General features: G+C 40.1%; 1 protein-coding gene across 1 annotated transcript in view; it reads left to right on the plus strand.

Moving 5' to 3' along the window:
* LOC126253461 (protein ELYS) overlaps nucleotides 1-14,393 on the plus strand; it is a 346,049-nt gene that overhangs the window by 75,153 nt on the left and 256,503 nt on the right. The window contains exon 12 of the mRNA XM_049954815.1: nucleotides 4,161-4,362. Within this exon, the coding sequence (XP_049810772.1) occupies nucleotides 4,161-4,362 (202 nt within the window). The remainder of the gene's footprint in view (nucleotides 1-4,160; nucleotides 4,363-14,393) is intronic.

Below are 14,393 nucleotides of genomic sequence, written 5' to 3' on the forward strand. Positions count from 1 at the left end.
CTGCTGGAGAGCCACATTCAGAGTCTGATGCAGTCCTGGAAAGTATCCTGTCACAAGTGGGGCACTTTTGTGGTTCTTCTGTGGGAGGTTCTGGGTTTGAGGAGATGAGGAAGTGGCTCTGGTTATTTGCTTCTGTACCAGGTCGGGAGGGTAGTTGCGGGATGCGAAAGCTGTTTTCAGGTTGTTGGTGTAATGGTTCAGGGATTCCGGACTGGAGCAGATTCGTTTGCCACGTGACCTGGGCTGTAGGGAAGGGTGGCAGCTGTCATAATGGAGGTACTGTTGCTTGTTGGTGGGTTTGATGTGGACGGACGTGTGAAGCTGGCCATTGGACAGGTGGAGGTCAACGTCAAGGAAAGTGGCGTGGGATTTGGAGTAGGACCAGGTGAATGTGATGGAACCAAAGGAGTTGAGGTTGGAGAGGAAATTCTGGAGTTCTTCTTCACAGTGAGTCCAGATCATGAAGATGTCATCAATAAATCTGTACCAAACTTTGGGTTGGCAGGCCTGGGTAATCAAGAAGGCCTCCCCTAAGCGACCCATGAATAGGTGGGCGCACGAGGGGGCCATCCTGGTGCCCATGGCTGTTCCCTTTAATTGTTGGTATGTCTGGCGTTCGAAAGTGAATAAGTTGTGGGTCAGGATGAAGCTGGCTAAGGTAAAGAGGAAAGAGGTTTTAGGTAGGGTGGCAGGTGACCGGCGTGAAAGGAAGTGCTCCACCGCAGCGAGGCCCTGGACGTGCGGAATATTTGTGTATAAGGAAGTGGCATCAATGGTTACAAGGATGGTTTCTGGGGGTAACAGACTGGGTAGGGATTCCAGGCGTTCGAGAAAGTGGTTGGTGTCTTTGATGAAGGATGGGAGACTGCATGTAATGGGTTGAAGGTGTTGATCTACGTAGGCAGAGATACGTTCTGTGGGGGCTTGGTAGCCAGCTACAATGGGACGTCCAGGATGATTGGGTTTGTGAATTTTAGGAAGAAGGTAGAAGGTAAGGGTGCGGGGTGTTGGTGGGGTCAGGAGGTTGATGGAGTCAGGTGAAAGGTTTTGTAGGGGGCCTAAGGTTTTGAGGATTCCTTGAAGCTCCGCCTGGACATCAGGAATGGGATTGCCTTGGCAAACTTTGTATGTGGTGTTGCCTGAAAGCTGACGCAGTCCCTCAGCCACGTAACCTCTTAGTTCATCCCTATGAAATCCCCAAACCACCTTCCCAACCCTCTTGTTCCTACCCTTGTAACCGCCCCCGGTGTAAAACCTGTCCCATGCACCCTCCCACCACCACCTACTCCAGTCCTGTAACCCGGAAGGTGTACACGATCAAAGGCAGAGCCACGTGTGAAAGCACCCACGTGATTTACCAACTGACCTGCCTACACTGTGAAGCTTTCTATGTGGGAATGACCAGCAACAAACTGTCCATTCGCATGAATGAAGACAGGCAGACAGTGTTTGTTGGTAATGAGGATCACCCTGTGGCTAAACATGCCTTGTTGCACGGCCAGCACATTTTGGCACAGTGTTACACTGTCCGGGTTATCTGGATACTTCCCACTAACACCAACCTGTCAGAACTCCGGAGATGGGAACTTGCCCTTCAGTATATCCTCTCTTCTCGTTATCCGCCAGGCCTCAATCTCCGCTAATTTCAATTTGCCGCCGCTCATACCTCACCTGTCTTTCAACATCTTTGCCTCTGTACTATCGCCTCGACTGACATCTCTGCCCAAACTCTTTGCCTTTACAAATGTCTGCTTGTGTCTGTGTATGTGCGGATGGATATGTGTGTGTGTGCGCGCGCGAGTGTATACCTGTCCTTTTTTCCCCCTAAGGCAAGTCTTTCCGCTCCCGGGATTGGAATGACTCCTTACCCTCTGCCTTAAAACCCACATCCTTTCGTCTTTCCATCTCCTTCCCTCTTTCCTGATGAGGCAACAGTTTGTTGCGAAAGCTTGAATTCTGTGTGTATGTTTGTGTTTGTTTGTGTGTCTATCGACCTGCCAGCACTTTCGTTCGGTAAGTCACAACATCTGTGTTTTTAGATATATTTTTCCCACGTGGAATGTTTCCCTCTATTATATAACATGTACTTATACATTTTTCTTAATTTACTTTGTGAGTTGTTATACAAAACTGAAATTGTTGAAGTGTGAGATTTTCAGTTCTTTCACTTTCCCCTTAGCAATTGCTTCTGTGGTAGGAGTAATTATTGTTGTGCAATTTAGATGCAATTTTGGATTTTGATGTGACTGCCGTATGCTCAGGCGCATTGTCTTTTTGTTGCAATGCACAGTTGTCCAGAAGCAAACAGCACACCAAACATTAATTATTTTCGTAGCAGCCTGTTTGTGCAATCGAGAAAATCCATCCTGATGGACTTCTCTGTAGAATTTCCTAGATGCTTTTCTTGTACTGACATTTGTCTTTGTATTGTCTGTTACACTGCACGTCAATAATTTCTAGTTGTTGTTCAGAACAGATTTCTTCAATATTCACTGAATATGGATAGGAGAACAGATCAAAATCACTTTCTGATGCCCTCAGACTTTAAAACATTGCTCAAATTGTCCCTTACGGGATACTAAAATTGTGATTAATGTTGAAAGGGTTTTTTAACAACAGCATCTTGCACAGCCGATAATTTAGAGAAATGAGCAAGATTTCCTTTTACCCACTGCTGTTTTCCGTACCTATCATTTTGTGTGAAAAGGTAAGAATCCTCGCACAGGGGACTGAGATATGAAGACTTTCTCAGTGTTACGTAGTGGTTTCTCGCTATTGGTGCTATTAGGTGGCACTGCTGTCAAAACCGACACTATCACATTTCATGTGTGGCACTTCTCCCATGTTGCCGTGGACATATGGTGCTTGTGCATTTCCCCCACTCCCCTCCATGGCGCAACTGCTCGGCTTGAAAGTAAGAAAGTGAGTGGGCACGAGTGCTCATGCTCGAAATCTGCATGTTGTTAAGTCCTGCTTTAGAATTGGTATTAGAAATGAAACATGCTCTGTCTACAGAATGTGTGTTGTCATTTAATGAAGTGCTGGAGAACTAAATGGACTCGGTTAGTCAGACAAGACTTGGCGTGTCAGATTGGCCTAACTGTACCACTTTATGGCATGTAGCAGCAGAGAAGTCAGGAGCCACATAAGAGCTAGGTGTGCAAGATGGAAGGTTGTCTTTATAAATGGGAAGTTGAACGCAACCCTGAATGGGATTCTGGTGCAGTTGAGTGCACAGTAGACAGTATTGATTGTGAAAACTCAATAAAATTTCAGAGAGATTAGGACAACTTGATAATGCCCTCTCCGAAAACATAGTTAAGTTCCCTGGCCATAGAGCTCTGATATAAGCTGGACATTAATAAATTTTGTAAATCTTCACTAAATTCTCTGACTTATCATAATAAAGGGTAAATGTCAAAGACGTAAGAAGAAGTTTTTTGTTTCCCTACAAACAGAAGTACACTGACATTTAAGTGAATAAAAAAAATATCAAATTGTGTATTATTCTGTATAATTTTTTATTCAGACAATAGAAAGTACTTCGTGTTTTTCATTAATTTATTACTTTATTTTGGGGGTTTGTAATGACAGTGGTTGGGGGGGGGGGGGGACCGAACAAATCAACTCAATTTTTCATTCATTGATTAAAGTGCAATCACAATACACAAAAAACTCACTTTATGTGCTGCCAGGTGTGAATCGGTTCAGGATAAGAATCACAGTACATGAAAAATATCACCACCTTTTTCGTCTCCATTCTCGTGCTCAGCAGTAAAATTATGTATGTTAATTATAGTTTCCAACTTTCCAGTATCAAATTAATCAAAACACATGTTTTTTCAGGACATAGCCATACTTCTGTGACAGCACTAGCAATGACACAAGTACTGAAAAATATTTTTGCTGCATTGGGAAACTAATAGTCTGATACATTAAGCCAAGTTGGTCGACACAGTGAAAATGTGAAATGTCAAAGATATGGTTGAAAAAATATATTCACCTCACCTCACCCCCCCCCCCTCTCTCTCTCTCTCTCACACACACACACACACACACACACACACACACACACGGGGGGGGGGGGGGGAAACTGCCTAATGGATCATTTATTTATTATTATTATTATTATTATTATTATTATTTTTTTTTTTTTTAAGTTCCAGATTCCGTTGAAAAGCAGGCAAAGGCCCTTGAAATGATTTCACTATATTTTGAAGTTGTTCAATGGTTCATGAATGCAGGATTACTCCCAGAGTTTCCAGATGATGGTGTGTCATATGGAGGAGATCTACTGATGGAAGATCACCACAAACTTCTGCCATATCCTGCATCTGTAATTAAGAAGTTCTACGAGGACAGGTGAATAAATATTGAAGTAGCCGATGTAGTGCCTTAACTGTTTACATTATTTAAAATCCACCAAGAACATTCTATTACCATAATCACATTATTTTAAGTTCTTTAACTTTAGATATTTCATTTGACATTACAAACCCGTTGCATAGGCAACAAAGTGTTCTTTGGGAAAAGTGAACATTAAGCTGAATGATCATAGCAGAAAATCTGATGTCCTATCTTCTTACTTTAGGAATGATTACTAGAACAGTTGTGTTATATTAATAAAAAAATGGAAAAAATTAATTTAAAGTATAGTGGAATTGCATTATTAGAAATGTTCTGTTTGTACAAATTTAGGCTTTTTGGACTTCCTAACTCATAATACATCATACTTTAGCCGTACATGTTTACTGTCCTTCTGCATACTAGAGTGTGTAAAAAACAAAATCATGTACAAAGAAAAATTAGTGTTGGTTTTTTCATTCGTCTGCACCTTACTGCACATTCATAATTAATGTCTTTGCCAACATTTATGGTCGATTGGGGTTTCATTTTTTTGTTTTTAATAAATTTTAACTTTACAATACCCTGGGGGTATTTCACCATGTACCTACACAATTGCCCGCACACTGTACATTGACACGGTATGGAGATGTAAAGTGGTTTTTTTTTTTTTTTTTTTTTTTTTTTTTTTTTTTTTTTCCCCATATGTACATTTCCCAATAGGGGTGGATGACCTTTGTTTGTTGGCTTCTCTTTTATTTAATGGAATGGATATGCCAGCTTATCCTATGCATGTTCAAGTTATACAAGAAATTGAAAGATTTTATACATAATATGGTAGTCCATTACATGTTTGAATTTATTGCCTTGACAGTAATGTTAAGTTTGCTTCGGCCTCGCTGCTGGGTTTCGCGCTTGCGCGCTAGCATATTTTTCAGCTAAGAACTAGTCGCTAACGGTCAACATGTTAGTTGCTAGCATCACAAGTGTGTGCACTCATTTTCTTAGTGTTGATTTCACATTGAGTGTCACACTTTCACCTGAGTATTACGTATTAAAGAATTGCCGTGGCATTTGTCTTATTTCTGGTGCAGTGGGTGAGTGCTTTTTGTTCAAAATCCAATGCTGCGACAGAAGATCTCCATTTTTATGGCCTGGGTGTCATTATTACCTGTCGTACTCACATTTTCAGCGGAGAGAACCCTGGCTAACAGCATCCATGGATGAGGTAAGTACTTGCTCGAATAAGTATAGTTCATTATTAATGTATCAAACATTGTGAGCCACGACACTCAGAAATTATTTCGTTGCCCACACATGTTAATGTCACCACACTTGACCGTCCACTTGTTGAAAGACACACAGAGTTGTCCAAAACATTGTATAAATTGCTTGTTTGGTTTCCAGTGAAAATCACACAAGTATTGAGTTCCAACAATATACGTAACATGATAGCTTATACGTATGGCTGACATTCCAGCCAATCGCTTATATTACGAACATAAATTTCTTAAGTTTAAAACATCATAAATTTTTTCATTAACTGGGTTCTGTTACTACAGTTTGTTTGTTAGTTTCAACTTATCTCCGTTCACATCAAATATACAAAAAAAAAAAAATACATAGCACACTGTTAGGGTACAATACAAGCATTTGATATATTTGTACTTCATTTTATAGATAGGCTTTTATTACTTCTGGGAGCTTATTTTTTCCTTAGGTAGAGGAGGTAGAAAAAAACATTCAAAATAGGACTAAAACATTACACATTGCTGGCCTAACTAAGCTTGGTGCTGCCTCCTTTGTTTGGGAGGGAAGAAAGGAAATACTCATCTACTGGTTCAAGGATTTATAAGGAAATGATAATTGTACAATCATGGACTGGTTTCCAAGGAACTTTCATTTCTCGGAAATAGTGTGTACTGACTAATCATTCACGTAGTATCATGTTTCTTCATGAGCTAGTGCTGTATACTTCAATTCACATTTAACTTAGTGTGACATATGAAGAAGCTTCAACCATTGTAGACTTATCTTTCTTGAGTACCTGGAATGTCATTATCCAAGCTTTCAAGTGACTCGATAAAAATTAATTGGTTTTTGGAAAATCACTTGCTTAAATGTTTATGTGCACTCTGCAGTGAATAGGTACTGATAAATGTTGTGGAGATATACTGCGACAATGCATATTTTTATTTTTCGTTGCCTTACGACCTTTGTATAAATATCCTTATAACTAAATTGTTTACTCGAGGTGCAGCCTGTTTCTTCATTTGGTACCTGCTACTCTCGATGTAATTCTCTTCTTCTGCGCTGTGATGATGCACTGGTCATTGAAAGAAAAAAACGTAAAACTAATTAAATTACGTAGCTTGGTGGCCACTGATACAATTAGTCATTACATCCGTCCGCAGATATTTCAGTACTTTGTTTAAATTCATAGACATTCATTTATTTTGTTACCTATTATGATCATTTACCCTGCAAAGAAAATTATTTGACATTCCTTACGGTATTTTGTAGTTTCGCCTTAGCTTATACGTCTCCTATATTTTTTCATAATGCTTGCTTTTACTTGTAAATACATTGTATTTGGTATTTAATTAAATCTCTGTGTACATACATCAATAGGTTTCTTAGTTCTTAAGGCAGTAGATGTAATTGCGTAGTATTTCCATTTACTTTGTATTTAAGTTAGGTTCATGTACATGTTGCGTTCCTATTTGGTTGCGCTATCCGCCAGTCTGTCACAACTGTGCACAGGTCAGTGCCTCCCCCCTACTTCTGATGTCAGCATGTATTGCTGAGCGCGTTTTGTTGAGCGCAGACAGCTGAGCCATAAGTTAATTTTGTTTCTACTTCTTATTACTGTTGATTTTATGCTTACATGTACAAATCAAAAGAATTACTTATGCCTATACACATTACTTTATCTTAAAATACACTCCAGAAGAAAAAATTATACTAAGAGTTTTGTACACTATGTACAATTATCTTGTGATAGAAATAAGAACCGCTACCTAGCTTCATCATTCTATAAAAGCTTTTATAACTTTGTGAGGGTGGAGACACTTCTCTCTTCCTGTTTTCTCATGGGTTAATCTGTATGTCCCAAGGTATGGTATTTTGGAAATTGTATATGATCCTGAATAGAGCAGTTGTCACTTATTCAGTTTGCCAAATTCTGTCAATTTAGGGTGCGTCTGTAAGAAGACTCTTTGCCCTTCAGAAAATTGTGTAATACATTTCAGTTTCTTATTATAAATTTTCTTTCTATACTCGGCCCCGTTTTCTAGTATAATCGTGACTTGTTTAATTTTGTTGTGTAGTGTCATTTCTGTAGTGGGTACTTTTGGTATGGGCAACTCCCACCCATTCGTGTGGTTTGTCTGGAACATCAACTTATTAGGTGTGAAATCTGTTGAAGAATGTGGAAACTTATTGACAACTTGCATGAAGGGAGTTACATATTCTACCCATCAGGTGTGTTTGTGAGGGGGTAATAAACTGGTTAAATTCTTTAAAGGCTCGTTCTACTGGGCTTGCGTCTGGGTGAAAAAAACTTACTAATACATATTTTATGCCCTGTGAGGTCATAAATTGTTTCCACTTTTGCCCAAAGAAATATGAAGCATTATCAGTTAGTAGTACCTTTGGTTTACCTACTCGTCTCAAATAGTCTCCCTCAATTCTTTTTTTAAATATATGCTGCTGTGGTCTTCAGTCTTGAGACTGGGTTGATGCAGCTCTCCATGCTACTCTATCCTGTGCAAGCTTCTTCATCTCCCAGTACCTACTGCAACCTACATCCTTCTGAATCTGCTTAGTGTATTCACCTCTTGGTCTCCCTCTACGATTTTTACCCTCCACGCTGCCCTCCAATGCTAAATTTGTGATCCCTTGATGCCTCAAAACATGTCCTACCAACCGATCCCTTCTTCTAGTCAAGTTGTGCCACAAACTTCTCTTCTCCCCAATCCTATTCAATACCTCCTCATTAGTTACGTGATCTACCCACCTTATCTTCAGCATTCTTCTGTAGCACCACATTTCGAAAGCTTCTATTCTCTTCTTGTCCAAACTAGTTATCGTCCATGTTTCACTTCCATACATGGCTACACTCCATACAAATACTTTCAGAAACGACTTCCTGACAGTTAAATCTATACTCGATGTTAACAAATTTCTCTTCTTCAGAAACGATTTCCTTGCCATTGCCAGTCTACATTTTATATCCTCTCTACTTCGACCATAATCAGTTATTTTACTCCCTAAATAGCAAAACTCCTTTACTACTTTAAGTGTCTCATTTCCTAATCTAATTCCCTCAGCATCACCCGATTTAATTTGACTACATTCCATTATCCTTGTTTTGCTTTTGTTGATGTTGGATTGAATAACATCGGGGACAGGCTACAACCCTGTCTCACTCCTTTCCCAACCACTGCTTCCCTTTCATGCCCCTCGACTCTTATAACTGCCAATTGGTTTCTGTACAAATTGTAAATAGCCTTTCGCTCCCTGTATTTTACCCCTGCCACCTTCAGAATTTGAAAGAGAGTATTCCAGTTAACATTGTCAAAAGCTTTCTCTAAGTCTACAAATGCTAGAAACGTAGGTTTGCCTTTTCTTAATCTTTCTTCTAAGGTAAGTCGTAAGGTTAGTATTGCCTCACGTGTTCCAACATTTCTACGGAATCCAAACTGATCTTCCCCGAGGTCCGCTTCTACCAGTTTTTCCATTCGTCTGTAAAGAATTCGCGTTAGTATTTTGCAGTTGTGACTTATTAAACTGATAGTTCGGTAATTTTCACATCTGTCAACACCTGCTTTCTTTGGGATTGGAATTATTATATTCTTCTTGAAGTCGGAGGGTATTTCGCCTGTCTCATACATCTTGCTCACCAGATGGTAGAGTTTTGTCATGACTGGCTCTCCCAAGGCCATCAGTAGTTCTAATGGAATGTTGTCTATTCCCGGGGCCTTGTTTCGACTCAGGTCTTTCAGTGCTCTGTCAAACTCTTCACGCAGTATCTTATCTCCCATTTCATCTTCATCTACATCCTCTTCCATTTCCATAATATTGTCCTCAAGTACATCGCCCTTGTATAAACCCTCTATATACTCCTTCCACCTTTCTGCCTTCCCTTCTTTGCTTAGAACTGGGTTGCCATCTGAGCTCTTGATATTCATACAAGTGGTTCTCTTCTCTCCAAAGGTCTCTTTAATTTTCCTGTAGGCAGTATCTATCTTACCCCTAGTGAGACGAGCCTCTACATCCTTACATTTGTCCTCTAGCCATCCCTGCTTAGCCATTTTGCACTTCCTGTCGATCTCATTTTTGAGACGTTTGTATTCCTTTTTGCCTGCTTCATTTACTGCGTTTTTATATTTTCTCCTTTCATCAAATAAATTCAATATTTCTTCTGTTACCCAAGGATTTCTACTAGCCCTCGTCTTTTTACCAACTTGATCGTATGCTGCCTTCACTACTTCATCCCTCAGAGTTACCTATTCTTCTTCTACTGTATTTCTTTCCCCCCATTCCTGTCAATTGTTTCCTTATGCTCTCCCTCAAAGTCTCTACAACCTCTGGTTCTTTCAGTTTATCCAGGTCCCATCTCCTTAAATTCCCACCTTTTTGCAGTTTCTTCAGTTTCAATCTGCAGTTCATAACCAATAGATTGTGGTCAGAATCCACATCTGCCCCTGGAAATGTCTTACAATTTAAAACCTGGTTCCTAAATCTCTGTCTTACAATTATATAATCTATCTGATACTTTTTAGTATCTCCAGGATTCTTCCAGGTATACAACCTTCTTTTATGATTCTTGAACCAAGTGTTAGCTATGATTAAGTTATGCTCTGTGCAAAATTCTACAAGGCGGCTTCCTCTTTCATTTCTTCCCCCCAATCCATATTCACCTACTATGTTTCCTTCTCTCCCTTTTCCTACTGACGAATTCCAGTCACCCATGACTATTAAATTTTCGTCTCCCTTCACGACCTGAATAATTTCTTTTATCTCGTCATACATTTCATCAATTTCTTCATCATCTGCAGAGCTAGTTGGCATATAAACTTGTACTACTGTAGTAGGCATGGGCTTTGTGTCTATCTTGGCCACAATAATGCGTTCACTATGCTGTTTGTAGTAGCTTACATGCACTCCTATTTTTTTTATTCATTATTAAACCTACTCCTGCATTACCCCTATTTGATTTTGTATTTATAACCCTGTAATCACCTGACCAAAAGTCTTGTTCCTCCTGCCACCGAACTTCACTAATTCCCACTATATCTAACTATCCATTTCCCTTTTTAAATTTTCTAACCTACCTGCCCGATTAAGGGATCTGACATTCCACGCTCTGATCCTTAGAACGCCAGTAATATATATATAACAAAGATGATAACAAACTGTTGCCTCATCAGGAAAGAGGGAAGGAGAGGGGAAGACGAAAGGATGTGGGTTTTAGGGGAGAGGGTAAGGAGTCATTCCAATCCCGGGAGCGGAAAGACTTACCTTAGGGGGAAAAAAGGACGGGTATACACTCGCGCACACACACACATATCCATCCACACATATGCAGACACAAGCAGGCATCTCATAAGCAGACATATTTAAAGACAAAGAGTTTGGGCAGAGATGTCAGTCGAGGCAGAAGTGAAGAGGCAAAGATGATGTTGAATGACAGGTGAGACATGAGTGGCGGCAACTTGAAATTAGCGGAGATTGAGGCCTGGTGGGTAACGGGAAGAGAGGATATATTGAAGAGCAAGTTCCCATCTCCGGAGTTCGGATAGGTTGGTGTTGGTGGGAAGTATCCAGATAACCCGGACGGTGTAACACTGTGCCAAGATGTGCTGGCCGTGCACCAAGGCATGTTTAGCCACAGGGTGATCCTCATTACCAACAAACACTGTCTGCCTGTGTCCATTCATGCGAATGGACAGTTTGTTGCTGGTCATTCCCACATAGAATGCATCACAGTGTAGGCAGGTCAGTTGGTAAATCACGTGGGTGCTTTCACATGTGGCTCTGCCTTTGATCGTGTACACCTTCCGGGTTACAGGACTGGAGTAGGTGGTGGTGGGAGGGTGCATGGGACAGGTTTTACACCGGGGGCGGTTACAAGGGTAGGAGCCAGAGGGTAGGGAAGGTGGTTTGGGGATCTCATAGGGATGAACTAACAGGTTACGAAGGTTAGGTGGACGGCGGAAAGACACTCTTGGTGGAGTGGTGAGGATTTCATGAAGGATTGATCTCATTTCAGGGCAGGATTTGAGGAAGTCGTATCCCTGCTGGAGAGCCACATTCAGAGTCTGGTCCAGTCCCGGAAAGTATCCTGTCAGAAGTGGGGCACTTTTGTGGTTCTTCTGTGGGGGATTCTGGGTTTGAGGGGATGAGGAGGTGGCTCTGGTTATTTGCTTCTGTACCAGGTCGGGAGGGTAGTTGCGAGATGCGAAAGCTGTTGTCAGGTTGTGGGTGTAATGGTTCAGGGAGTCTGGACTGGAGCAGATTCGTTTGCCACGAAGACCTATGTATGTATGTGTGTGTGTGCGCGAGTGTATACCCGTCCTTTTTTCCCCCTAAGGTAAGTCTTTCCGCTCCCGGGATTGGAATGATTATATATATATATATATATATATATATATATATATATATATATATATATATATATATATATATATAACAGAGGGAAACATTCCACGTGGAAAAAATATATCTAAAAAGAAAGATGATGAGACTTACCAAACAAAAGCGCTGGCAGGTCGATAGACACACAAACAAACACAAATATACACACAAAATTCAAGCTTTCGCAACAAACTGTTGCCTCATCAGGAAAGAGGGAAGGAGAGGGAAAGACGAAAGGATGTGGGTTTTAAGGGAGAGGGTAAGGAGTCATTCCAATCCCGGGAGCGGAAAGACTTACCTTAGGGGGAAAAAAGGACAGGTATACACTCGCACACACACACATATCCATCCACACATACAGACACAAGCAGACATATTGGTCTTTAAATATGTCTGCTTGTGTCTGTATGTGTGGATGGATATGTGTGTGTGTGCGAGTGTATACCTGTCCTTTTTTCCCCCTAAGGTAAGTCTTTCCGCTCCCGGGATTGGAATGACTCCTTACCCTCTCCCTTAAAACCCACATCCTTTCGTCTTTCCCTCTCCTTCCCTCTTTCCTGATGAGGCAACAGTTTGTTGCGAAAGCTTGAATTTTGTGTGTATATTTGTGTTTGTTTGTGTGTCTATCGACCTGCCAGCACTTTTGTTTGGTAAGTCTTCATTTTTAATGGCATACGTTTTGAGAAAATATCGTACAGTGCTAGTAATCTTACTCCTCCTTTACTACTTAGATGTGGATCAGCTATGTCCAGGGATACTATAGCTGGAGGGTTTTTTGAGAGTATGGGGTGTAGCTCAGTATATTTTGACACATAGGACTGTTTTTATTTTTGACATATTGCACATTTTCTTAATACCTGTAGGACTCGCATTCTCAAATTTGGAACATAACAAAAGTATTGCAATTTTTTTTTTTTTTTTTTTTTCAGTTCTTTTGCCTACTCCATAATGTCCCCATACTTCATGTATGTGTCTTATAAATTCGTCGATACTATCCTCGGGAATACACACACACACCATTGATCAGATTTTTCATGTTTCCTGTGAAACAAAATTCCGTTGTACTCCTGATACCATTTACTTACCTTTCCACCTTCATCTTGCTTAAGGTTTTGCATGACTTTACTCCACCTGTGATCTTACTGTTGTATAATGTTAATTTGCTTGCAAAACTTACAGTAATCAGACTGTTGTGTTGTACCTTGCATTAATTATGTTTTGATTTCTGCATCTCGCTCTGTTAATTCACTAAATTCCTCTAAACCTTGTTGTAACCTAGACAAGGTATCTACAATAATATTCTGACTTCCTTGAATGTAAATGATCTCGAAATTGAATTCTTGTAAATATAGACACCACCTAGCTGATCTATGGTGCAATAGTTTACATATTAAATGAAATGACAGTGACTAAAGGTCACAGTAAACTTTGGTATTCTTGCTCCCACAAAAAATATTCAAACGTTTTAAATACCCATATTATAGCTAAACTTTCCAATTCTGACACAGAGTAATATCTTTCTGCTTTTGATAATGTGTAACTAACAAAACGGATGATCTTGGGTAACTCTTTACCTTCTTCTTCTCGCATCTGGAACAAGCATGCCCCCAGTCCCTGAGATGAGGTATCTCTGCATAGGCAAAAATCATTCGACATGTGGGGGTGGCTAAGAATGGTTGCTAAATGTTATTAAAGTCCTCCTGACACTTAATATCCGATAACCATGATCTATTTTTTCGTAACAAGTTGAATAATGCATCACTGTTCATCAGTTGGTGTGGTAAAAATTTACGAAAAAAGGATACTAGTCCTAAAAAAGCTTTTAGTTGTTTTTTATTCCTTGGAACTGGACAATTGCGTACGGCATAAAGCTTTTTGGGTCAGGTAATATAACTTGTTCTGACACAGCATGTCCTAAAAATTTGACTTGCTCCTTACCAAAACAAGACATTTTTAAATTGGCTGTTACTCTGTAGTCTTCAAATCGTTGAAGTACCTGTTCAATCAGCCTGATATGCTATAAGCAAGTGGGTGTAGCTATTAGCACATCTACATGAACAGTGACTTTGCTAAGCAGTTCTGGTCCTAAAACTTTGTACAGTGAGATATAAACACGCCTCTGCTAATGTTCAGTCCAAAAGGTAGAACATGGAATTCATAACTTCTGCCATCACAAATAAATGCTGTATATTTTCGACTTCCTTCGTGGAGCTTTATTTTCCAGTAGGATTCCGTGAGATCGAGTGAAATATTTTGTATTGTAAAACTTTAGATGATGATCGTCCAAGTTGTCTGCTGTTATGCATACTGGTACTAAAATCTTATTGATACCTCTAGCATTGAGAACAAACCTTGCAGACCTGTCTGGTTTACTTACTGGTAATATAGGACTACAATAAGGTGAGAAT

The sequence above is a fragment of the Schistocerca nitens genome, chromosome 4 (assembly GCF_023898315.1).
Source record: "Schistocerca nitens isolate TAMUIC-IGC-003100 chromosome 4, iqSchNite1.1, whole genome shotgun sequence".
Lineage (NCBI taxonomy): Eukaryota > Metazoa > Arthropoda > Insecta > Orthoptera > Acrididae > Schistocerca > Schistocerca nitens.